This window comes from the organism of the source record quoted next, unplaced genomic scaffold (genome assembly GCF_019419815.1).
Source record: "Pyrus x bretschneideri cultivar Hongxiangsu unplaced genomic scaffold, Pyrus_bretschneideri_v1 Contig1, whole genome shotgun sequence".
Taxonomy (NCBI): domain Eukaryota; kingdom Viridiplantae; phylum Streptophyta; class Magnoliopsida; order Rosales; family Rosaceae; genus Pyrus; species Pyrus x bretschneideri.
In genome coordinates this window covers 8,735,987-8,761,178 of record NW_025999390.1, presented here as the reverse complement: position 1 = coordinate 8,761,178, position 25,192 = coordinate 8,735,987, and the positions used below count along the sequence as shown (strand labels likewise).

Genomic DNA, 25,192 nt, shown 5'->3' with positions numbered 1-25,192 from the left:
CACGAATGTCCGTAACCCTATTTGACTGGAAAGCAAGAGAGAAAGAAATAAAAAATGGAGAACCGCCGCGCGCAGTCTCGGATCTTGATACTCAGTCAAAAAGGACTGCATGCCTAACTAATTGTATAATTACATATGCCAATGGCTATGTCATCTTCCTTCAACAAACATTAGGTACATGTCAACTTCATAGTTTGCACACACAGTCACACACATATGCCTTTTTTAAACTTAGCATTAAAAGATAAAATACATATGTGAAATGAAACAAAAGTAGATTAATCTACAAACAGTTAAAAGTTTAATGTTTTTCATTAGGTTAAATCAAATTAAATTTCATATATTGTAATCTACAGTTAAAATTTTGGAAGACTCCTAAAAGTTTAGGTTTGGAGAGAAAGAGGGGTTCCTCTTTAATCTCATATTTGTAATGTACAATATAGTAATGTTAAAGAAACTAAAATTTTAAATTAAATTTACATAATTTAGTTTGAAAATTTAATATTTCTAGCATTATCCTAATGTATATTACTAGATTACAGAGCAGCTCATGTTTCTCTCCAAATTGTTATACTATCTATTTGTCTAATTATTATTATCCTATACAATATCCAAATTGTTTTTTTATTTGCCTACGTAATTGTGAGACCTACGTCATTGACCTTTATCAAGTGCCAGCATAAAATTCAGATCTATTATGGATTTCGTAGTTCTAAATTATAAATCAAGAAATTTAGACCGTTGAAAAGAGGAAGAGAGATTCGAATTTTGATTCATGTAAGTTGAGCCAATAAGAGCTGTAGGATTGATGAATAATTCAATGCAGCTGGCAGTCATTATCAACAAAGTTCCATTCATCAAATTCCTTCCGACTTTATATATTTTCAAACTTGGGATTGAAAATTCAAATGGATTCTTATTCACATTTTTTTTTTGTCGAAGATTGTTATTCACATGCTTCATAGTACCATACAACATTGGCCTCAACTCTCTTAAGCCATTTTAGTTGTTGTAAGCAAAATAATTAATTGTTTTTGTAAACAACTAAATAATTAATTTTCTATTGACTTCTTTTTACCCAGCATCTCCAATAAATATGTTAATTTTTTTATTCAAATTCTTAATTGATGGTTGATGTGTTTATTTTGAAGCATGCTATCAAATTTATTTGTATTCCAACTAGTATGTTAATTATTATTTTACTACCATAATAATAAAATAAACAGTAAAATATTTTTTAAAGCTTTATATTCAGGTCGATTATGGGACGTACCAATTAAAAAAATAAATAAAATGCAAATTAAGGTAGTGTTGAAATTGACGCTAGAAGCCTTGTTGCCATTCCAGGTCTGCTAAAGTACTGTTCGGTTGGAGCAATTTTACCGTCAAAAGTGATTAGTTGACATTTTAATTAAAATTTAACATTTCTTTTGAAGATGGTCTAAACTTTGCGGTTTGCATATTGTTTGGGGTGTGCTCATTATACCTGACACAAACTCCTCATTTAGCCATGAGGATCTGTGATTTGTGGACATACATAGATTGAGTACTGCCGGTCTGCCACTGCTATTCGATCAACTACCAATTTATATATGTTAATTTTAAAGGAAAACTAATAAAAAATGTTTGAAAACTTTGAGTTTTAATTATAAGAACAAAATAAAGGGTAAAATGAATAGTAACATGATTGATTTTTTAGTGTAAAAATGTGATTTTTTGTTAAAGTGAACAATACCGTGAGTTTTTCGTTAAAACTCCATAATTTTAAAGGGAATTTGAAGTCGCATTTTCATTCTCCACTTATTCTTTGGTTTTCTTTTCTGTATTGTTTAGCTCTCCGTCTGCGGAACGAGCCGTTTGTTCTTTTAACTTGTTCTTTTTCCCTTTCGTAGGGAAGGGACCTTTGCCACATTGTGGCCCGGGGGTGCCCACAAGGAGTGTCTCCACACTCCACATGCCATGCATCTTCTGCAATTTTTCTTTTTCAATATACTTATATTTGTTGCTATCACCACTTATTCGTTGTTTATTAACAACTCTTTATGTTTTAAGGATACTGATTGATCAACATATACAACACATATACGTATGTATATATATTACTTCCCTTTGCCTCTACATTAATTTGTTTATTAAATAATAGATTTGTTAGATTAAATATTAAATTAGGAAGCCGACGAGATTTGAACTCACCATGGTGCAAAGACATCATTCCTCTCCACCACTGTGGTAGATGGTCACTTATCCTCTGTATTAATTATTAATTCTTTGTGTGTGTGTGTGTGTGTAAAGTTGGGAATGATTCTTTTCCTCTTCAATTATGGGGATGCACATGTATCATGTATCCTTCTTTATTTCTTCTTCTCAATACAACTCTTGCAAGACAAAAACAAAAAAAATTCTATATTATCTCTAATTATTATGTATTTGTGTGATTATTTATCTCACTGGACTGGAGATATTTGATTTGGAAAAGAATAAAGTCCTTTTCCCCCTTTAAATGTCAAATACTGATCCCTTGATATATGTCCATTATTGTGGACGGATATTCTTATGCATATGGGTATGGCATGAATGGGGCCAAGTAGAGATATACATCTCACCCTAAACACATTCGTCGTTTTTAATAGAAAAAACATTAGCTATTTAGTAGTATATTTTAATAGTATTACTCTTCATTGGTAAATAAAAAATTTTAAATTCAATTATCGTCAAAAGTAAATTTAAACTATATTATTATGCGACTAAACACACTCTAGTATCTTATTATTATTATTTTTTTTTACTCATAATGACCGTATAGAAGACATTATCTTTACTTGGAAGTGAAAAGCATCATGGACTCTCCTCCACTGAGTCTCCTCTCCCGAGTATCATTTATAGAATTATAGATGGTGTTGTCAGCAGTCGTTTGTCCTTGCTGTTTGTCTCCTTATAGAATCTCGATTCTCATGTAGTTTTGTACGAGTTGAGTAGAAAAGAAATTTGTTGGTGGGGTGTGGTTCTTGTGTTACTCATTGATAAGGTGATAGTGATGATACCCCATCATTGATCAAAGTCTCAGCCTTTGGTTTTGGGTTTCAGCCTCAGCCGCGTGGTATCTAAAGGTTCTAGCTTTTCGGATTCAGAGCACTAGAATAAGGTATAAAGCTTCACAATCAAGGTACTTTGTAATTGGTATACAACTTTTGTTTCTTGTCATCTGTTGGATTTGGATTTAGATTCCTTTCTGGGTTCTGTTGTTTTCATTATTCAACGGGTTTTGATATTCCAAATTGGCGAGTTTCAGTTTGGTTAAGTAGTTTTTTGGATCAAAGAACTGGAATTCCAATAATTAAGTAGAGATTGGAAAGCATATTTCTTGAGATGCTATATATCTGCAGAATTGTGATTATTAGTTTACTGTAAGGAAATAAATTTGGTTGAAATTGTTTATCTGGTTATGATCATGGAAAAGTAGAATTTGAGATTTGAGAATCAGGATTCTGAGGACTAGGAAGTTGGATTTTGTTTGAGATCAACCGGTTTCTGCGAAATTGGTCATGGAGAGGCAGAGCAGTTTTCAGGCTCCAAGGATGGAAAAACTACCAAGTTTCAGTGGGGCAATCGAGCAACAGTCAAGTTCTCGAGGAGCGATGGAGAAACAGAAGAGTTTTCGCGGGTTTATGGAGAAGCAGAAGAGTTTTCGGATAGTTATGGAGAAGCAGCTGAGCTTTATTGGCGGTGAACGGAGGAGGAGCAAAGAGTCACCGGGGAAAAGAGGTGATTCCCAACTCCATTTGGCAGCTCGAGCAGGGAATTTAGTTAGAGTCAGAGAAATTCTTCAGAATTGTAACAGCACTGAGTCAATTGGTTTATTGTCGAAGATGAACCAGGAGGGAGAGACCCCCCTCTATGCCTCAGCGGAGAATGGGCATGCTGAGGTTGTTGGGGAAATGTTGAAGCACATGGACCTTCAAACTGCATCCATCGCCGCCAGAAATGGCTACGACCCATTCCACATTGCTGTAAGACAGGGCCATCTTGGTAAGATAGTAGTATGAATATCCATTTCATTTGTTGAAATTCATAATATTTTAATAGAAGCAGTTCTATAATGTTCATTTCATATGCAATGGAAAAAAGGAACACAATTTTTGTAATTCGGTGTTACAGAAAAACATATTATCTTCTTGAAGCTGGATTTTGAAATGTTTCTGAACTGTGCCTTCCTCACTCACATGCACGCGCGCGTGCACACACACAGAGAGAGACTTTACTTGTCACCTTATGCGTCTGGTGACCTATAAGAGCCTAATTATGTTTAGGAGACCATCACATAATATTCCTTCGTCATGTGCGTCATTATGATTTGAAATTGTTTCTTTCTTTCAGAGGTGTTGAAAGAACTTCTGCATGTGTTCCCAAACCTGGCAATGACCACAGATCTATCGAATTCAACCGCCTTACACACAGCTGCTACTCAGGGGCATATTAATATTGTAAATCTCCTTTTGGAAACTGACTCAAATCTTGCCAAGATAGCCCGCAATAATGGAAAGACTGTGCTTCATTCAGCAGCAAGGATGGGGCACTTGGAAGTAGTCAAGTCCTTACTACGCAAGGATCCAAGTGCTGCTTTTAGAACTGATCTTAAAGGCCAAACTGCACTACACATGGCCGTGAAGGGGCACAATGAGGAGATTGTGCTGGAGTTGCTGAAACCCGACCCCTCAGTTTTGACTGTGGAAGATAACAAGGGAAACAATGCATTGCACATTGCCACAAGGAAGGGCCGTATTGAGGTGCTTCCTCCTTTCTTTTCTTTCAATTTTATTTACTAACCTAATGAAATGTATAATATCAATGATTCAAGTCTTCATCGTTTTAAATCCAAATTTCTATACTAGGTATGGGGTCTAGCTTCCATTTGTATAGGTCTCGAGAAATCATGTTAAATATTATGTCCATGCTGATATTTTTACTCAAAATGTATGCTACAGCTTTACTCTGAAGAATGGTATGGTACTTTCATAGTTGGTGCTTAATTGGTGTATGATATTCGTATGTGGTAATGGCAACACCTGTAGTTCTCCTATGTGATTTCGAGTTCATTTGAACCGAACCAATCTGAAAATCTGCAAGCTAGCTGGTAATATAATTTTGTTTGCTCAATGTTCTCATGTACTTCATGTGCAGAATGTACGCCGTCTGTTGTCCATAAATAAAGAGGGTAGTAACATCAATGCAAGCAACAAGGCTGGAGAGAGCCCCCTTGACATTGCAGAAAAATATGGGAGTCCAGAACTTGTGGCCGTGTTAAAGGAAGCAGGGGCCACCAATTCTAAAGACCAAGGAAAACCTGCAAATCCAGCAAAGCAGCTGAAGCAGACTGTGAGTGACATAAAGCACGATGTCCAATCCCAACTTCAACAGACCCGCCAAACTGGTGCCAGAGTCCAGAAAATTGCAAAAAAGTTGAAAAAGCTCCACATTAGCGGCCTCAACAATGCTATAAACAATGCCACTATTGTTGCCGTGCTGATTGCCACTGTTGCTTTTGCAGCCATATTCACAGTTCCTGGCCAATATGTTGAGGAAGAAACGACAGGGCTTACGCTTGGACAAGCGCACATAGCAAATAATGCCGCTTTCATCATCTTCTTTGTATTTGACAGCCTGGCGCTCTTCATCTCCCTGGCTGTTGTGGTAGTCCAGACATCTGTGGTGGTGATTGAGCAGAAGGCAAAAAAGCAGCTTGTGTTTGTGATTAACAAGCTCATGTGGCTAGCTTGCCTCTTCATTTCGATTGCTTTTATTTCTCTGACGTATGTGGTGGTGGGCTCACACTCGAGGTGGCTTGCAGTGTATGCAACAGTAATAGGCAGCACAATCATGCTTACTACCATTGGCTCCATGTGCTATTGTGTCATTTTACATAGGATAGAGGAGAGCAAAATGAGGAACATCCGGAGAGCTGAGAGTAAGTCTCGTTCGTTCTCTATGTCTATGGCATCAGAACACGAGATTTTGAACAGCGAATATAAGAGGATGTATGCGCTTTAAGTTTCATTTGGGAGAAATGAAACACAACGGATCGGGTGACCTGTGGCTTCACAATCCGATTCAGATTTTAAGTATCTGAATTGATGTGAAGCATCTATCTCTTAAACTAGAAATATGGAGTATATATGAAGAAAGTAAGAGTATCGCGGTTGAGCAAGTAAAAGGACGACACATGTATCTGCTTCATTCGTCATTTGTGATCTCTCCATGGTTCTTCTGTGTGTGGTATGTGGTTACCGTCTCTGCTATGAGTTCAGACATCCATGGTTTGTTTGATCCTTAAGGGCTGTGAGCCTGTGAGGCTGTTGCAGATACCGAACTGAATGAATGTTCCATGCCAAGTTGCCAACTGCTGTTGTTCAAGTATTAGAAGATTATACATTATCTTGTGTTGTCTGCAAAGTATTGTAATAACAGTTGATCTTTATAATTAATAATATCGACTACCCTTTTCACATCATATTGTTCAGTTCGTCTCTTTTGTTTTTCTGCGTTTATCTATTGATCGGAAACAAATCGGAAATAAACTACGAAGCCTGAAGGAAAACAGACAGGATAATGCAGAGAGAGATGGCATGACACTGAACGTATAAAACCTGTCCCTAAACTGTCTTTTAAGTAAACAACAGGCTTCAAAGAGAGTATTTACACCATGTTTTGCTTTACACTAGAGTTTCTAACGAAAAGAATGCACTCGGTATTGTATCAGATCCATCTTCACTGTTACCAGCTGATGATCCATGTTTCTATAAACTGCCTCATGCTATCAAGTATTCGATACTAGCTTAGCTTCTAGGATTTTTTAAGTTGGTTTCGCTTGAAATGTTAGGTTGCCGAACTTCAGACCTCTGAACTGGACTTCCCTGGCATTTTTTAGAGCTGTTGGATTTTGAGTCCATGCGGGTCTTGGCTGAGAAGCAATGCCGCACTCGAACTCTGTGACTACATGTTTGAGCTGAGCAACTACCTTGGACACTGACCATTAAAATCGCTTCCTTGTCGCGGGTGTCTTCGCACCACCAATTTTGAGGGATGCCATCAACAAATTCTTCCAAGGTATGAAACTCTTCGTGATGAACTGAGACCTCCACAGACTGTTCAGGTTTGATCATGCCTGCTGCTGGTGTGATCTATTATTTTATGTTTAAAAAAACAAAAGAAGTAAATTAGAAGAATAGACGCCTGCATTTTCCACTCCAAAAAGGAAAAGAAAATTTATAGGACATAACAGAAGCAGCAGGGAGAAAGTGATACCTCAAGCCATCGAGGAAACCCGTTGGCACCTCTCGGGCGATAGTCAAGCTCTTCCCCATCCTCCTTGACAGTGGACTGGCCTTCACAAGTGATTTTAAATACGGCAGTATCCTTTACACATTTATTAGTGATACGCAAAATGGACGTGTCCTGATTTTGAAGGATTATGTTGTTGGTGTTCAAAATAGTTTCTGGAACATAATTTGATTCTTCAAGATTAGACCTGATATTCTGATTGGATTTTACAATTTCCCCAAACTCCTTTCTCCTTACCGATCTATCAACATGTGCAATTTGTAAACTTAGTTTGCACCGGACAGGTTTGTGATCACTGTCAGTCACGTCCATGCGTGCCTCATACCTATATAAAATCGGGTACCAAGTTTAGAGCAATTGAAGAAAAGAGACTATAGGTAACTATCCCTGAAGAAGAACATACTGTATAATTGACGAGACTACAGGGCACTCTAAACTGCACTCAGCAACTGGTAATGGCCGATTGTCACGATATATTATTCTATCGCACCAGGCAGGAATGCGTTTCTTCTCACCAGAATCATATCCTGTAAAGGATGCATAGACAAAGTTTCAAATCAACACACTGGAAAATTCAATTTCACAGATATGCACAATTTACTCGTGTAAGAGAAACCAAGAGCGTTAATAGTAATGCAGAAATTGACTGCCGCTAGACCAAATACCTGCTAAACCTGCTTGGTGCCTTTCAAACTTGTATGTTGGAGGGAATCTGATGAGTGCCTCACGCATCCCTTGGAAAACTTTCCCGGCTTTCATCTCTGCTCTGAGCTGATCTTTTTCTCTGAGCCAATCAAAGCATCTTTGTGAAACAAAGTCCCTTGCTTCATCGTAAGATATACCAAAAAGCCGATAATTGAAATCACCGAGAAAAACAACCACATCTGCTTCAGCTAATTCAGGCCTTACATCTTCAGTGTTGCCGCTGACAGCCTAAATCACCAATTGTTTAACACTTGGCCAATAAATATAAAATTATGGATAAAAGGATTGATTTACGAACTAGAACAAGTGCATACATTTGGAGCTCGGGACATATTAACAGAAGTTGAGACACCAGCTGCAAGAGAGAGGACCCATGGCAAGCCAGAAGAATAAAGCAGCCAGAATAAATATGTAGAGAAGGCAAGAACAAGACAAAAACAGGTATGGTAGCATACCAGCTGCCGTGTTAAGTAGAGATGACCGGTTGAAGACCATATTTCGATAAATGTGATCAAAATCAGCATTACGGCGGTTGACAGCTTCCAAATGTGCAGCCAAATGACAGTTCACAAAGCACATTATACGATCATAGACTCGGATTCTCAAACCAACACCTCCCTGCTTGAACATAATTAGTCTGTTCAGTGCCCTTTTTTCATAAGGAATAAGAAACCGATATGTTTAAGAAACTGAGCAGACAATCAAACTGACTCCATTCTATATTTAATTCTGTATACATGCCAAATGAGCACTGTGAACGGTGAGGAACAAACCTTGTTACCAATGGCACGACCAAAGCCACACGGAACTGCTCCAGCATCAATATCCCCAACATGTGTTCTGAGATTCTTTCTTACCCTATATGAGGATTATGAGCTCATAAAAGGAAAGAAATATATGAGGACAAGATCCACAAGGATAATCGCTTACCAAAGAGATATGAGCAAGCCAGCGAGCTGCCTAGAACCCATACGTTCGAAAGTTTTTCCTTCTTCTAAGGCCTTTCCTATATTATCAAGCCACCAGTTGCCAACAGAACTCCCTTCAAGCCCTACCTACAAAAGGAAAATAATGGTAAATAAATCAATCCATCCATAGAACGAATAGAGATTTTGTATCTGTCAAAAGTAAAAAATAAGCAGTTCACAACATCATTGAAGGATCTTACAGTTTCTTTTGCTGCAGACATTGCAAGAAAGCCTGCGCCCATTTCTACTTCTTGTAACCCGACAACTACAATGCCAACATCCAGCACAGCAGAGCCCAACCATGACATTAGTGCATCCTGAGATGCTCTTCCTTGACCAACATTCCATGAGCCTACTAAAATTCTAACATTGTCTCTTTTGGCATATACACTTTCTTTTGCAGCCAATTCTGTACGTATCAAGTTGTCTGTAGGTCCTGGAGATTTGATGTGCCATCCGCGAATACCACCATGGGTGGCCAAGCTATAAACAACACCAGTTCCAACGGCCAGTTTTATCACTGGACTACTGTGTGCAACCCATCCTGCAATCAGATTTCCCTCAAGATCCAATACCTGAATCATGCCACTCACATAGCCTACATATATTCGTGTCCCAAGAGTGCAAAAGCATTGGACACCAGAATAATGGTGATTAAAATCTTGCACACGGTTACCATTTCCATCCCACTGAACCAGTAAACCATTTGTGCATCCGCTCCATATCATGCCATCCGCAGTTAGCACTAGCGCTTCTGTCTTCTTGGATTCTTCTACAAATGCTCCAGCCCCTCTTGTTGCAACTCGTCGAACAGCATCTGCAGCTCCCATTATAGCATTACGCGACCGTTGTAGAAAGCCCCCGGATTTCTCCTTTTTGGATGTTGAAACAAATTTTACCTTCATCTCATCTTCTACTGCTTGATCTTGCTGCACTGCTGACATGTCAACTCGATTCTCAATCTGACCTTCTACATTAAAGACTTTCACAAGCTCTCTTGTACGAGCATCCCTGACAAATCAAAACCTTTTAGAATAATTCCAATGAAAATTATATATTAGAATCTCTACCTAAGCAACGATACACCCTGAAACTTTAACATCTCCCTGAAAACATACAATACTGAAAGAGTGAAATTCTGCAGAAAATCGCAGGTTTTTCCTCTTCCCTTTCTTGATCATTATACAAAAACATGAATTGTGTTAACCGTGTAAAACATGTAGCAATACACACACATATCACACACACCGCTAACACAAAGAAGGTGTCAAATTGAAAACTAACCACCAGGAGAAGGACATAGAACCGGCACACCAAACTTTAGCTCTGAAATTATCAGAAACCAAACACTTGACATCTTGAGAAGATATACTACAGACGCCATTAACAGTAACTTGGCTCCTGAGGTCAATGCACGACCTCTCCACCAGCAAAGCTGCCATATGCCTTTCCTCGGGTTTTAGGGAGAGAGATTTTTCAATGGTTTCCCATGGCCAGATTTTGATAACACCACCCTCGGAACCTGACCACATATCACCTGCATCCAATCAAAGCAACATGATATCATATATATTAACATTTACATGGGAAAGTTAAAAAAACACCAAGCAATACACTAGCACTTGATGAAGAGTAACAAGTGAGTGACTGACCGTAAGCAGTGAAAACCATGGCAAGAACAGGAGCACGGTGGGCCTGCCAGGAAAGACCTTCCTTAAAAGGAGTAGAAGCATCCAAAGACTGGTCCATCTTCCAAGACCTGATCTTGCCATCCTTATGGCCAGTCCAAATCAAGCGATTGCCGGTATCAACCGTGAGACAATGGGTGGGAGAGGTGTTGACGGATTCATAGTATGGGGCAGCATCCTCATCGCCCCTCATGACTCTGCTAGTAATACCAAAGCCAGGTTCAAAGACGTCCTTTAAATTCCAGACCCTGACTCCGCCCTCCTGGCCAGCCCACAGCTGGGTGTTGGTGCAGGCAATGGTCCTGAGGAACCTGCCGACCTGTGTCTCCCTGAGAGGGTGGGGTCTCAGCTCCAAGCAGGGGGGACGACCAGGATGGACAGAGGCTCGAGTTGGAACCTTGAAGATGCCAGTGCCGCCGCCACTGCCAATGAATTCGGGCAACGGCTGGCATTCTCTGTTGCCATCAGGATCATCACCATCATCCATGCAGAGGCTCTGGTCCAGCCTATGGGAGTGAGTGCCGCCCACGTACACTTCGTAATCAGCACCGCCAACAGCATTACTAGTGGTGGTGGTGCTGCTGCTGTTGGAGGTGGAGTAAGGAAAGAAATCGTCGTCAGAAGAGTCGTAGTAGTCCACATTATTATTGTTATGGACGCTCTTGGGGACAACGTGGACGTCGTCGAGGCTATGTTTGCGTATTTGGTGGTGGCGTTTTTGGGCGGAGGTTGGGCGCAGCTGATGGCTCAACGAATGGGATTTGCGGGGCGGAGGGGCGTTGCTTAGGCCGGCCAATGCGTCCCTGACGTCGTCCTCACTTCTCTCCTCCATAGTACTAATCAGTTAACTAAGAGATGTTGTAATGTTGGTTGACGAATATATGAAGAGCTAGCTAACAATGAGCTGCTAGCCAACAGAGAATCTTTACTTGAACGAGATGAATATCATCACGAAAAATGTAGAAAATCCATCAGAATTGAAAGAAAGAGGAGAACAAAACCAGAAGAGAGAGAGAGGAGAAAAGAGGAGAGAGAGAGACAGAAGAAGGGGTCTAACTCTAAACTTGCAAAAGGATGGGAGGGAAGGGGGGTCCGAGAGGAGAGGAGAGCACGTTCGTTGGTTGGTTGGATTGGTTGGATTGGTTGGAAGGCGAAGAGAGCGAGGGGGAGAGAGAGGCCTCCGCAGAACTAGGAGGGGCTTATATTCCATAGCCAATGAATGCACTGCATTAGTGCATTGTGCTCTCCTCTCCTCCGTGGACCATGCGCCTACAATTTGACCGTACACGTGTCAGGTGTGTCAACCCAACTTTGCCTTCCTTTTACACATTTTAGAGGCTGAATTTTTGCCCACCACCACTACAATCACTACCATATTGTTTGCTGTTAAATAAACGTGACTTAATTTATTTACTACACAAATTTTAAAATTTAAAAGCATCCGGCAGCAATCAGTCCGGCGATAAACAATATATATAAATTCTAAAATTTAACTACGTACAAGAAGCCGGTGTTCTGGAGCAAAAGGATTGTTTGTGCGCATTTACAGATTCGAAATGAACCACGAACAAAATTATTACACAATATTGAGCATTTATTTTCTTGTCATCCAATTCAATATACAGCCTTATGCTTGAAGCTTTCGACAAAGTCTGGGGAGAGTAATAGGCTCAAACGTACACCACATCACCCTCTGTTTCCAGGGATCCTTAAACACTGACCAATTATTTAGATTGAAAGAAAAATTGCTGCAGATGCTTTGCTTTAGCAGACTAATAACTCCTTAGAGGCAAGGGGAAAACAACTGACGCCGGCCATTGTCAGAGAGAGGATTTGCTTAGATACCTCTTCCACCTTCCTAGCTTCTCTCTTCCCTGAAAAATGTAATCCAGATTTCTTTTAAAACTCAATAAACATCAACTGTGTTCTTGATTATTTCCAAATCAACTGAAGCGAAGCTTTCATAGTAGAAGACTAGAGTCTAGATAAACACAAGTTCAAAGCAACCAAAAGGCTAGTAACTTCGGTGTATCTCCGCAAGCACAGATGAACAAAGAGCGTATCAGCATCAAGCACAAATCTGTAGTCTTCGTCCATATGCACCCTTAGGATAATCAAAGTTAAGGTCATTGACAATGTAAACGGGGTAGATGTTTCCTAATGATAAGTTTGGTTTGTAACAACCAGTTCACACTGCTCATGGTCTTTCCCCTTGCCAATTGATCTCGCACCTTTGCCACTCAACTCTCTTCCTTTTGAGTTTTCTGGAACCTTTACAGCTTTACACAATTGTTTGTGATTTTCCTACTAAACTAAGAGGCTTCCGAGTACTTCTGTGCAATGGAGGAATCACAATTTAATCTGGGTGACTCTTTTTATGGTTCATGTTCACCTGAGCTTCATCCTAAAGATTCCTTCAAATAGTTGGACGGGGGCAACGAACCTTTTCCTGTCCTCATAAGTTTAGACCTAATGTATGTTTATTTGTTGTCCCTCATATATGACAGTTACAATCTTACTTCTGTTCCTATGCTAAGATGAGACCGCGGATGTACTTCAGGATCATATTCTAGCCTGATCAAATTGGGTCTTATCAAATGCTACTTGGATTACCAAGGATTAATTCGACCTTACTAATCTTGTTGGAGCGATACTGACAGCATAACTCCGGAGAGGCAAGTTCTCACCCCAAGAGAAGTGACAGGGATTTCGGCTGCCTATGTACTTAACATAATCGTCTGCGATTACATTTCATATTGCCTATATAATACTAATAGCCATAGGCCAGCATCTACATTACATAATCGTCTCAATTCGACGAGGTAGGTGGACTCACCCCAAGGCTGATATATTTGTGATGTTTTTGGTACTTGATATTTATAATCATTTATTTCACCTTGTAGTATGACTTCTAAACTTTGGCAGTCACATATCCAATTTAACTAGATTACATGTTACATACCTTGCGAGGTCGGACAGCTAGTTCATTGTCTAAGATGGAGGTTGCCTTAAAGCCTAGGGGATGCAAAACCTCTTCATAACTGCACAAAATAGAATCAAGAATAATCAGTATAGACTACAGTCTTGTAAGTAAAAACAGTATCATTTGTATGTGATCAATAGCAACACCAGTTCAGTACCTAAAAGATTGTAAAACAGGATATGGAGTTGGAGCTTACTCTGAAACTGACACTTTGTAAGGTGGTCCACCAATATGATCACTGGTCTGCCATCAGATAAATTTACTTATCAATAGACTATCAAACTATGTATAAACATAAATATTAAAATTCGAAAATTTTAACTAATCAAAATTTCAATAAAACTTGAAGAAATAAATATGCAAAAAGAAATGAGCTATTACCACAAATGATAATCAAAACCGGATCCCTTCTATTATCAGATGGATGCGTTCATGTTCATTGTAAGAAGGAAATACTAACAAAGAACAGAGACACACACACATACACACAATGAGAGAGAGGTAATGAAGGGAGAAAAGTTAATACAGGAAACATCAGTGTTATGAGCTCCCCATCTGGTTTTAAGATATCTGCAATCTTCTGCGCCCATGCAGATCTCATGTCTGGTTCAACAGCACAGAAGAACCTGTACCATAAGACGCGATCAATCAAAAGGTCTTCCTCATGGGAAAAAAAAAATGCAGAGTGTTTCAAGTAACCTTACGTATAATCAAAAACGAGATCAAACAATTCAGTTGGATGCCAAGTGAAAAAGTCCACCTTTAAGAAGGTAAAGTACCGTGCTTTGGGAAGTGAGGAAAACAACTGCCATGACATTTCAAACAGAAATTTGAAGTAGGACCTCATAATCTAACTAAAAAGGATCAGAAAAGAGTACATATTATTCATGGCCGACGGGCGATTGACCTCTGGTTAAGTGAAAATGGAGTGGATATGTCAACTCTTACCTCCAGAGCTTTGTTAATGGCATTCTCTGAAATGTCCAATCCAGTGGCATGGCGTTCAGGACATGCAATTTCTACAACATCATATCCCTGCCATCATGCAAACAACTCGTAATCGAATTCCTACTGAGAATAGTGTAATGACTAGAGAGTAATGAGTAGAATAGTACATACAGTGCCACATCCAGGGACAAGAGCCCTGCCCTTGGGAAGGGCTCCCGTCCGATGAAGATGGGAAATAACGGGCGTTGGCTGCCCTAAATCCCAAGGGGTCAAACCTTGCTCCCAGCACTTGTCCCAACCGCCTTATGAAACCAAAAACCCATCCATCAATCCCAATCAGGAAACCCAATTTATCACCTTATTCTTAAAGAAAATCGAATGGGTAGCTACCTGTAGAGTTGCTGTGCACGACTTGCTGAAGCTTGTCGACGGCGGGAGGGTTCTGGTGGGCATCTTCTTCCTCTCTCTTCCTCATCAGCCTTGTTTGGTTCGCGCGAGCAAGGAGGCCTCTCCTGGGAATCGAACCCACAAGATTTGGATTGAGACTGAGATTCCTAATGCATGATGAGAGGAGGAAATTGGAGCCTCTGCTGATAGCTCTTGTTTGGTAAGCCAGATTGGACTGGACTGGACTGGACTCGCAGGAGAGCCAGTTGCTAGTATTCTGAGAGGAATTTAGTCAGCAGCCAAGCCAACCCTCTCTCTTAGCCCGCGTGCCAACCGGTCCTCCCTCCTTCCGACGGACATGTTTGCACCGGAGTTCTGGCAGTAAAACTCCCTCGGAACTCGGGAATTTAAGGTGACGTGTCCTCGCGTTTCAAAAAAATTTAACGACGTGTCAAAATATAATTGGCCGATGCACCGGGGTAGGGTATCTCAGTTACATAGAATAATTTCCCCACCTCCCCTCCGTCCTTTCCCCGCCTCTGCGGCTCTGCCAGTCCCGTTGCCCTTGCGAACGCCGCCTCTCTCTCTCTCGCTCGCTCTCTCTCTCTCCCTGCGCCTCCATGAGAGGGGGCTGGAATAATTAAAGAAGAAGACAACCTAGTTGCTGCCTGCCTGGTAGTCTGGTAGTGTTTCTACATCAACATATTCATGCTTTCTACTTTCTTCTTAAGTTTTATTTTCCTTTTTGTTTTAAATTATTGAACTTGATGAGTATTCTTTCTTGGTAATTATATTCCATTGAAGATGAATTATGGTTGTCCACTGTCCATCTTAACATGTCAAGTTTAACTTTTTATTTTTTGGTCTAATTCAATGATGATGTAGGTACTACTGGGTAGTTTTGAATTGTTTAGATTAGCTTGGTTTTCTCTGCAACAGTAACCTTTACAATGGGGGTCGTGAAAGATGGCGCCGCCACCGGATTTCTCCCTAGCAAACAAGTTTTCGCCATCCACTATCCCGGTTATCCTTCGTCCATGTCCCGTGCCATCGAGACACTAGGAGGGACCGAAGCAATTCGTAAGGTCTGCCAAGTTGCCCGCTTTACTAATTCTCTAGTCCTTTAACCATTTTGTGTCACCATGTTGAGATGTTTCACCATTTGGCTTGCAGGCTCGTACTTCACAGTCAAGCAGGCTGGAGCTCCATTTCCGGCCCGAAGATCCATATGCACATCCTGCATTTGGAGACCTACGTCCTTGCAACAACTTTTTGCTCAAAATATCTAAAACCAAGTCTAGTGCTGGACAAAGTGATCAAGTTTCAGATAGGACGTTTAAAAGGTCCTTGCAAGATGCAACTGACTTGGGCAAAGGCATACAGTCATCTGAACCCGAAAGTGAACTACTTGCCCGCAAAGAAGATGAATTGCGGAAACCTGATAATGATCAATTAAACTTTGATATTGTTGCTCGTGTTCCAGAGGCGTATCACTTTGATGGTTAGAGTGGCCCTGCTTGCATCAACACCTGTTACATCTCCTAGATTATATACTTCGTTAAATTTTCCTGCCATTTCAGAACTGACTTTCAGTGGTGCTTCTTTTCCTCTTTTGACATGTTTAAAGGGATGGTAGACTACCAGCATGTCATTGCTGTCCATGCTGATGTTGCACGGAAGAAAAAGAGAAATTGGACAGAAATTGAGGAGCCACACTTTGGTAAAGTCTCTGGGTTTCAATTCTTTTTAGTTTTTGTAGCTTGGAGATATTCGTAACATCTTTCTTTCCTTCACCTTAGCGAGTGTGTTTACGTCTTGTACATTATTTTCTATCTATTTGTAGATAAGGGTGGCCTTATGGATGTTGACCAGGAGGATGTGATGATTCTACTACCTCAACTTTTTGCACCCAAGGATGTGCCTGATAGTTTAGTGTAAGATGTTCTAGCATTTTTTTATTCTTATATTGGAAATTTATTTTTATCTTTGCATAATCCTGTTACCACAATTTTCCTTCAGAGATAACTTCTTGTTTTTGGTTATGATTCTTTCTTCATGACTACTTAAAGTCATGTAATGGGGTTATTCTTCTTTACTTTATCAATTATTGGTGGTTCCAAGGAGCTAAAATCAAGTATTATGAAGACATGTGGATGTGGGCACCTTTGTTCTAAACTTCTAATCATATGAGAATATTCCCTTTATTGTATTTGATCTTGATTAGTTGGGGAGCTATGTGTTCCTTGTATCTTGTTAAGTTTTGTTATAGTATCTGATTAGATGCACTTCCGCCCTTCTTCTCTTGTACTCGTCTTCTTTCTCATAGGAATCTTTGTTTCTTATCATAAGACTTGGAACTTATTGGATGGTATATTATTTGATGGCCTCAAACAAATGGCTCAATTTTCCTGTGCTAATGTATGCAGTGTACTTACCTTTTAGGTTGAAACCACCAGCGACATTGAGTGCAAAAAAGAATCAAGAAGAACCTGTGCAACACCAATGGGAGGTGAATATTATTGTTGAATTACTCTACTGTTTTGATGGCATAGCTAAATATATGCATGCTAAAAGCTATGATATTTGTGCTTATTTGGCTCTTTTGAGGGTACAAGATGAGTCTTAGACCCCAGTGTTAAGGTTCTTGTTTCAGCTTATTCGATAAGTTTTAACCAGGTGGATAGTTCAAACTGACATTATTATTTTCTTTTTTCCAGATGAGTATGGAGCCAGTTCTTGCACTTGACTTTGGCATCAGTGATATCCTAAATGTTAATTTTAGAAAGCTAGTTGTAATTTATTGCTGAGAGTTATTTTAAATTTTCCAATTTGTTTATTTATTTATCTCAAAAAGAATAATAATAAGAGTTGATGGCATGAAAGTCATCAAGATTGGAATCTTTATGAAGTTCCTGCATAGCTGTGTATCTTTTCTACTTAGCATTCTTACAGATTCCTAAGAGAACAAATTGGGAGGAATATATATCCCATGGCTCAGATCAGTGGGTGTCACAGATGGCCTTGTCTCGGCTGTTTGATGAGCGGCCTATATGGCCAAAAGAGTCATTAACCGAACGCTTGCTTGATAAGGGCTTCAACTTTTCAGATCACATACTCAGAAGGTTGTCTTTCCTTTAGCTTATAGTCTTCTAGTCTTAGTCTTCGTTCTGTCGGTTGAGGTCATTTTGTTCTTGCAGGCTTCTTTCTAGAGTTGCATACTACTTTTCGCGTGGACCATTTCTTAGGTTTTGGATAAAAAAAGGATATGATCCTCGCAAAGATCCTGATTCTCGAATGTGAGTTATAAACAAAGCATCTTACACATATAGTATTTAGCAACTGTCTGCTTTTTTATTTCTTTTGTATGTAGGTTTCTGTTTCCATCATACAATGTTATTATTTAAAGGAAAGTGGAAAATTGTATATGGAAGTTTGTTACTTTTGATTTTTGTAAAAGATAATAATGATGGACCTGAAAAGTCCTAATTACAATATGTATTCAGAAAGGGGGCAGAAGAACTCCCTCCACCACCACCTAGTTTGATTCTAGATTTATCTCCTTTTTTGCTTATAGTAATATTTTGTTTCGGCAGCTATCAGAAAATTGATTATCGAGTAAGACCACCATTACAAAGTTACTGTGATGCTAATTCAGCCAATCAGTAAGTTTCTCTTCAAAGTTTTCTTTAGTTTTGTTCGAAATCTAGTGTAACAATTAATTGAGGGAGAGAGAGGTTGTTTCTTGGCATTTTCTTACTATGTTTGAATAAAGAAAGCAATGCTGACTTGAATGAGTGCTTACGGAGTTGTCCAGTAATTGGTTGTTATGAAACATCAACCATCTTATTTTTGCCCTAGTATCTGTACCATCATTAATTTTTAGAATTATGTGTTTCTTTCCATACATTGTTTGGAGGATACTCAAGATGAGCCTTGCAACTGGTTCTAGCTTTGAAGACCAAATTTACTCGTTCTAATTTCCCGTTGTTAATGTGAATGACAAGTTTTCTATGCGAATAAGTTCTCTTATTCTTTTTCTTTTTGGGGTCACTCGTGCAGACTAAAGCATAGATGGGAGGATATATGTGCATTTCGAGTGTTCCCTTACAAGTGCCATACAACATTGCAACTATTTGAACTTGGTGATGATTACATTCAAGAACAGATAAGGAAGCCTCCGGCTCAGACAACTTGCTCCGTGAGTTTCTAGAATCAAGATATGTTGTCGCTTTTCCATGCAAATTCATGTATTTGCATACCATAAAACCTGTATAATATAAAAGTACAATTGGTCATAACTTCTAAATGTTTGATGATGTTTTGTGAGAATCTCTTTAATCCGGCACAGTCATAATTTACTGTAGTGAAATGAAGTATATTAACTTAGTGTTCCTTTATTTATTTGGGCCATTAGAATTTCAACATTGGCCAGCTTTGAATTTAGCCTATTTCTTTGCAGTCTGAGACGGGATGGTTTTCATATAACATGCTTGAGAACTTGAAAGATCGTGTTAAGGTGAGGTTCCTATCTGTGTTCCCTGAACCTGGTTCAGAACACTTGCTTAAAGCTGCGACGGAAAGCTTTAAAAAGTCCAAGAAGATGTGCAGTAAAGACAACTTTATACGTGCTGAAGTGATACAGCCAGAAGACAATGCTGGTACAAACAGAAAACTACATTTGTGGACTGGGTTCCGGTTCTTTATTAGTTTTCTTTCGAAATTACTGTTTAATTAAGAGCATGTTTAATATTTTTAAATTTTCTGACTGTTTTCGAGAACTTTCAAAGTATTGTATCACTGGAATGTTTTTTCAGTGCGGTCCTTCAAAAAAGACAATTTTAGAGATTAAATATAGTAGGACTTACTGATTGTTGGTGATATTTATTGAGTACTTTTATCTAGAACTTATAGGCAAGGAAGATGCTGCAGAACCCAACAATCTTGAGGATGATGAGAAAGATGACACTGAGGCTGATAATGTTGAAGAGGCATTAGATACGTATGATGGAATTGATGCGGTAATTGATTCTTTTATCTTCAACAAATTATCTGTTAAATCACTGTCTTCTCTAATATCGGTTTCTATACAGTTTTTTTCTTTTCAATAAATTATCAAGATTCAAGCGTGCCTCGTTTTTGTTGACTTATTTCATGTTCACTTGTTTGTAGGCTGAGGATGGTGAAATTTCTCTGCAGTCACATTCCTGTATCCTTACAGCATAACTGTCCAGTTCAATTTTCTTTTTCTTTTTTGTGCATCTTTCATACATAAAGATTGATAATTTGGCATGATTTGAAACCAAAAAGTGATTCTTTCTGGGACTTATTTTTCCATACTTTGAAGCAATACTGCGAGTTCTTTTGGATTGGCGGTTTTCAAATGTTTGAAGTCATGCAAATTCTTGTGGATTTCCTATATGTTGTTAGATATGAACATGGAAAACATCTCAAGAACCCATTTACAGGAACTTTTTGGTAGTTTTCCCTCTTCTGAAGCAGGGGGTGATGGAATACAACAAGATGTAGCAGCAACTCATACAAGCGACGAAGAATACCAGATTTACGAGCAAGAGAGTGATGGCAACTTCTCTGATGAAGGTGATTGATAACATCTCCAAGGTTCCCTCCATCCTCCTGATCGCTTATTTAAACGCTCCTTCAAAGTATGACAGTGTATCTTCCATTTCAAACAGCTATTCAGATTTTGGATTTTTCTAAAGCCTCAATAATATTGTGTTTTAGTCGCGGCTGAGGGAGGGGCAGAAGACCATCTAATCTAAAGCCAGGGGATGCCGTCGTTGCAGCTGCAAGTCTACAGTTCAACAGGTTTAAAGTCTCTTGGTGATTCTCTAACATTTCAAACTTTGGCATACAATACATGTAGATAGATGTAGGGAGCACCCGAACTCAGCTGCAACTCTACAATCGTTGCACTCGTCACACTCACAGTAGTGTGACTGGTGACCGTGGTGTTGTATAAGGCGCAGCTGTTGAAATTCTTTCAAGAAACTTTTTGTTGATTTGATGTGATCCTAACTTGGACTTGGAGAGGAATATTATATAACAAATTTCATGATTTTCTTGTAACATTTGTAAATCCTGGTGTTACAAGTGATCTTATGTTATTGAGTCGCACGCACACAACTTTGCAAAACTGAAAAAAAAAAAAAAAAAAAAAAAAAAGAAGAGTTATCGCTCACAATTTTTTTGAAAAATGTGATTTTTCCGTTTTTCTCATATTTTGTGCGTATGCAGCTACTATCCACACTCTTTGTTAGTTTCTGTCACTTGATCATTTTCAATTTATTCGATTTGATAGCCGAAAATTGAAAGAAGTGTGAATTTGTGAAAAATAAAAAGGAATGAATAATATCGCTCTAAATTATCATTTGTAAGTGGTCTTTCATTTATTCACCTTATTTAATTTGAATCAATACACAATATTAGTGGGACCAAAATAGCCATAAGACGGTTCTGTCGATGAGGACATCTTTGAAATATCTTCCATGAATTTCCAGTAGCTGATGGTACATTGATACGGCAAAAGTTCTGGTACAAATTTGCAAAACTAATAAAAAACCGGTGAATTATTGTTCGCTATTTTTGTGAAGATTGTTCGAGTTTCTGCAAGATATTTTGTATACACAATAAGTGAGAATTTTATAAATCATTTGAAAATGGTATATATCCATTTATCGTGCCCCATAAATATTTATTATTTAATCTTTTAGACCATAAAACAAAATAAAAATATATACTAACAAAATACAGCTCTTCCAATCACGGATTGAAATATTTGATTGTGGCCAAGGATGGACTAAAATGCCTTTAACCTTTCCGGACCCTGCTAGGGACTAGCCCTATCCTTCGCGGTGTGGGATACCTCAGGCTTCAGCCAAAAAAAATGACAGAATGAGCAAATTAATCAACTTCCAAGCTACTTCATTGATATTTGGTCGCTTCCATCTAATTTTATACAAACAGAAATAGAAGCGCTCTCTCCCCTTCTCTCACTCAAAATGTATGGACAGATGAACAAGGGAAGGAGGTGCTTAATCCAGGTAGAAGAGAGTCACAATTTTGCGGAGATTTTTGGCCTCTTGACAAGTTTCCATGAGCAATCTACTGTCGTGAAACGCAAAGCATATAACTTGCTGTACATGTGAAATGATGTCCATATTGCACAACCTGCAGTTTCACCATCAAACAAATGAAAACAAGTTCATGCTTAGATAAATGATACCTGCAACTGGTATAACATGATGGAAGCTACTCTAAACGTAAAAGTGGAACTGCTATCAACCTGCTCGCTTCTATCAGTGGTAGATGATCATTTTGAGGCTTTTCTATCACATTCTTGACCTGAAAATCCCAAGAAATTATCAATTACCATAACAACATTGCTTTTCCTTTTTTCGCATGGCGGGAAACAAGGTTAAGTTACTAAACATATTCTGGAAATAACAACTAGAAAGACACTTGGGACCCATTAAATTCTGTTCAAGCTTATATGTACCCAATCGCTCTGTAAATAATTAAGAGCTGCCGATTCAATTTCATTTTCTAAGACATTCTACAGCAGATCTACTCTTGTAATGCCTAAAGTAATAAATTGTAGGAACTGTAATCCTAAGTTCCTATCATAAGAATATTGAGAAATGGCACACCCAATCTCATCCTAATACAGCAATACTTATTTGTCAAATTAAATACAAAATAAGGGCCATTTGCTGGCGAGCTCTTCAAATTCATACATATCATCTCGTTAAATGGTGATAGGCTATATACTAGATGCTTTCCTGGATGTTCCCTAACAAGGAAATGACTGCAATACAATCATACCTGAACAAATTTGAACGGATGAACATTTTGAGCGAGATGCAGATGAATTATTAGAACTTCCTTGAGTAAAGGAAAAATGGAAAACAAAGATGAAAAAGAGACGTAGGCCTTATATGAGTTTTTCGTCTTTGATAAATAACCAAGAGGGATGCAGAGGGCAAGGCCATAGTGCACTAGAACTACAAAAGCCCCTGCTATTGTGGTTTAAGAAACTACCGTACACAAATAGCATCAAGAAAATCCAAAAAGTAAAAAGAGGAGCAAAAATCTAAACTCAGAGTCAACTATGAGACAATAAGCAATTGATAACTCCGAACATGTGAATACTATGAGAAAATCTAGTAAAGACCAAAATAGATGACGTGTAAAATTCAAGGAATGTCATTTTAAGAAATTCTTACTTTTGACAATAATTCCTGGCTCTCGGGTGGTTGCTTCTTCAAACTCTGGGGCAAGATTACAGTAAGCAGCTCTGGTTTCTCTGCTCTTAAAGCACCCCTGATGACAGCTGCATTAGTACCGGAAGCCCCTGATGTATATATGTGATTTTTCTGCAAACAGGAGGTTAAGGGACACACAAGTCAAGGTCACTGATCCCTTCAGATTCAACATAAACTGAAATTGCCCAGTATTGTTGAACATCTGATAGCTCCATACGTACTCATAAATGCAAGATATAAAATCTAATTCAGTTACAGCTCTTACAGTGATCACCATCGCATAGCTGAGAATCTCAACAAGTTCTTGATGCATGAATCCCATATTCCGGGTCCCAAAGAAACCAATGGCTCTGGGCCCTTGTTGCTGAATGGCTAATAACTCCTGCAGATAACGTTGCATAATATAGGAAGACTGAGAGTGCTTTCAAGTTGCAATTAAGAAAACACTTAAAGACAAAGCATACAAGACCTGCAAGAGATATAGGCTACCTAAAAGTCCTGCAAACATATGGTTTACAAATAAATTGAGTGACTGGAATTATGTTTTTGTAAGTAATCCTCATGGCAACGATTACATTTATATGCATCAAGTCTACGAAATGGAAAGAAGCCAAACGAAGAATAATCACGCACCTGTAGATAATCCACATCGTCCACAGGTCTATACTCTGAAACCATAACTGCCCCTGATCCTTCGACAACAGATTGAGCCTGGGTTGGGATTTGGGTACCTCCTTCTTCATCCGAGCCAAACATACTCACACCAGTCGCGCTCGCGTCTTCATTTGATCGACTACCTATGTCTTGATCACTTCTCAAGCGTCCACAAAGCCACTATACGAGTACAGAAAAACATACCCCTGGTAGTAAATCATTAGTGAAAAACCAACTGCCCACAAAGAGTGGTAATTTGTACGCACACAAGTTCAAGTCACATGCTTTTACAGGAAATTAAACCGGTTTAAGGCAAATGGAGGTCGAAATTATAGAATTGCAGCAGCATCTTGAGATAACAGAGAGACTAACGCAAACAAGACCCCAACTTTGAAGAGCAAATTCAATTACTTCATGAAGGAACAGAAGCATCTCATCCCAGAAAAATAAGCACAACGATTTGTAAGCCCAAATATACAATCTTTTTCATCACCAACGAAACCCAACTTCTCAGAATTAAGAAAAGCTGATGATTTGAATACGAACATATAAATATGCGGAGGGAGAGGGAGAGGGAGAGAGAGATACCTTGGGTTTGGAGCGAGTGGATGTCCTGTTTCGAGCACATGTGTGGCTGTGAGATGAGAGGGAAGAAAGGTTGAAATTAGGGCTTGCAGAGTGAAAGGATTTGAAGGACTTGCAGGGGAAGTCTGAGGAGGAAGAAGAAGAAGAAGAATAGGGAGTAATGGAGGTGAGAGGCAGGAAGAGCCTCAAATGCAAGGGTGTTGTCATTCCTCGCTTTTCGTTGGGCTTTTGCTTTTGGGGGCAGCGGCTGCTTGCTTCTCTGCTTCTATCTTTCTGCGCTTTTCACAATCTCCTTCTCATTTGATTATTTATATAATGCAGAAAATTAACAAATTGTAAAATGGAATAAGATTTTGTCAAAAAGGCTTTTCCTTTTCCAATTTTTATCTTTTCGTTCGCTTTTTGGCTTTTCAACTTTTATTATACTCTCGTGTATTTGCCTTAATTTTATCTTTCCTTCTTTGCATATTTTGACCTACCCACAACTCAACGGAACCTATCTACAATGTCAATGACACTACCAGTGCCACGTGTCTAACTTGATAACATGATAATACATGATTAACTATTTTCTCTCCACTTATTGAATAGGGTAAATAGATTATATTCTTCTAGCTGTCCGATAAAATAATTTGAAGAAAATCAAAAGATAAAAAT

At 38.9% G+C, this 25,192-nt stretch overlaps 5 protein-coding genes across 16 annotated transcripts; 2 read left to right on the top strand and 3 right to left on the bottom strand.

The window, feature by feature from the left end:
* Positions 1-2,825: 2,825 nt before the first annotated feature.
* LOC103935611 (ankyrin repeat-containing protein At5g02620) lies at positions 2,826-6,505 on the top strand. Of its 4 annotated transcripts, none has more exons than XM_048583834.1 (4): positions 2,826-3,142; positions 3,482-4,026; positions 4,375-4,784; positions 5,179-6,505. In XM_048583834.1, the coding sequence occupies exons 2-4, from the start codon at positions 3,543-3,545 to the stop codon at positions 6,043-6,045; spliced, it is 1,761 nt and encodes a 586-aa protein (XP_048439791.1). In that variant the 5' UTR covers positions 2,826-3,142; positions 3,482-3,542; the 3' UTR covers positions 6,046-6,505. The 4 variants fall into 4 exon arrangements, with proteins under 4 accessions (XP_048439791.1, XP_009343660.1, XP_009343658.1 ...); XM_009345385.3 differs by having other exon boundaries at positions 3,461-4,026; XM_009345383.3 differs by having other exon boundaries at positions 2,826-3,163.
* Positions 6,451-12,057, bottom strand: LOC103935610 (type I inositol polyphosphate 5-phosphatase 12-like). Its single transcript, XM_009345382.3, has 11 exons — positions 10,661-12,057; positions 10,293-10,545; positions 9,209-10,019; positions 8,971-9,095; positions 8,814-8,898; positions 8,496-8,658; positions 8,355-8,395; positions 8,001-8,268; positions 7,739-7,862; positions 7,300-7,660; positions 6,451-7,175 (listed from the first exon to the last, which is right to left on the bottom strand). The coding sequence occupies exons 1-11, from the start codon at positions 11,526-11,528 to the stop codon at positions 6,831-6,833; spliced, it is 3,444 nt and encodes a 1,147-aa protein (XP_009343657.1). The 5' UTR covers positions 11,529-12,057; the 3' UTR covers positions 6,451-6,830.
* Positions 12,058-12,253: 196 nt separating this feature from the next.
* LOC103935616 (probable thiol methyltransferase 2) lies at positions 12,254-15,369 on the bottom strand. 2 transcript variants are annotated; one of them, XM_009345401.3, is made up of 8 exons: positions 15,018-15,362; positions 14,799-14,929; positions 14,628-14,714; positions 14,384-14,484; positions 14,206-14,305; positions 13,876-13,922; positions 13,659-13,737; positions 12,254-12,570 (listed from the first exon to the last, which is right to left on the bottom strand). In XM_009345401.3, the coding sequence occupies exons 1-8, from the start codon at positions 15,100-15,102 to the stop codon at positions 12,517-12,519; spliced, it is 684 nt and encodes a 227-aa protein (XP_009343676.1). In that variant the 5' UTR covers positions 15,103-15,362; the 3' UTR covers positions 12,254-12,516. The 2 variants fall into 2 exon arrangements, 1 of the variants encoding a protein (XP_009343676.1); XR_007258288.1 differs by having other exon boundaries at positions 12,432-12,570; positions 13,837-13,922; positions 15,018-15,369.
* A 171-nt stretch (positions 15,370-15,540) lies between these two features.
* LOC103935615 (general transcription factor 3C polypeptide 5) lies at positions 15,541-21,139 on the top strand. Of its 7 annotated transcripts, none has more exons than XM_048583806.1 (16): positions 15,541-15,697; positions 15,900-16,099; positions 16,188-16,515; positions 16,642-16,734; positions 16,858-16,948; positions 17,457-17,523; positions 17,732-17,774; positions 17,965-18,136; positions 18,212-18,310; positions 18,608-18,676; positions 19,074-19,212; positions 19,474-19,672; positions 19,926-20,032; positions 20,184-20,220; positions 20,442-20,612; positions 20,708-21,139. In XM_048583806.1, the coding sequence occupies exons 2-16, from the start codon at positions 15,965-15,967 to the stop codon at positions 20,764-20,766; spliced, it is 1,809 nt and encodes a 602-aa protein (XP_048439763.1). In that variant the 5' UTR covers positions 15,541-15,697; positions 15,900-15,964; the 3' UTR covers positions 20,767-21,139. The 7 variants fall into 7 exon arrangements, 6 of the variants coding, with proteins under 6 accessions (XP_048439763.1, XP_048439754.1, XP_048439779.1 ...); XM_048583797.1 differs by having other exon boundaries at positions 19,917-20,032; positions 20,708-21,111; XR_665482.3 differs by having other exon boundaries at positions 15,542-15,697; positions 19,917-20,032; positions 20,442-20,677; positions 20,757-21,111.
* A 796-nt stretch (positions 21,140-21,935) lies between these two features.
* LOC103935614 lies at positions 21,936-24,838 on the bottom strand. 2 transcript variants are annotated; one of them, XM_009345391.3, is made up of 6 exons: positions 24,539-24,838; positions 23,930-24,130; positions 23,562-23,678; positions 23,258-23,407; positions 22,318-22,376; positions 21,936-22,202 (listed from the first exon to the last, which is right to left on the bottom strand). In XM_009345391.3, the coding sequence occupies exons 1-6, from the start codon at positions 24,740-24,742 to the stop codon at positions 22,067-22,069; spliced, it is 867 nt and encodes a 288-aa protein (XP_009343666.1). In that variant the 5' UTR covers positions 24,743-24,838; the 3' UTR covers positions 21,936-22,066. The 2 variants fall into 2 exon arrangements, with proteins under 2 accessions (XP_009343666.1, XP_009343668.1); XM_009345393.2 differs by having other exon boundaries at positions 23,930-24,156; positions 24,539-24,680.
* Positions 24,839-25,192: the final 354 nt, after the last annotated feature.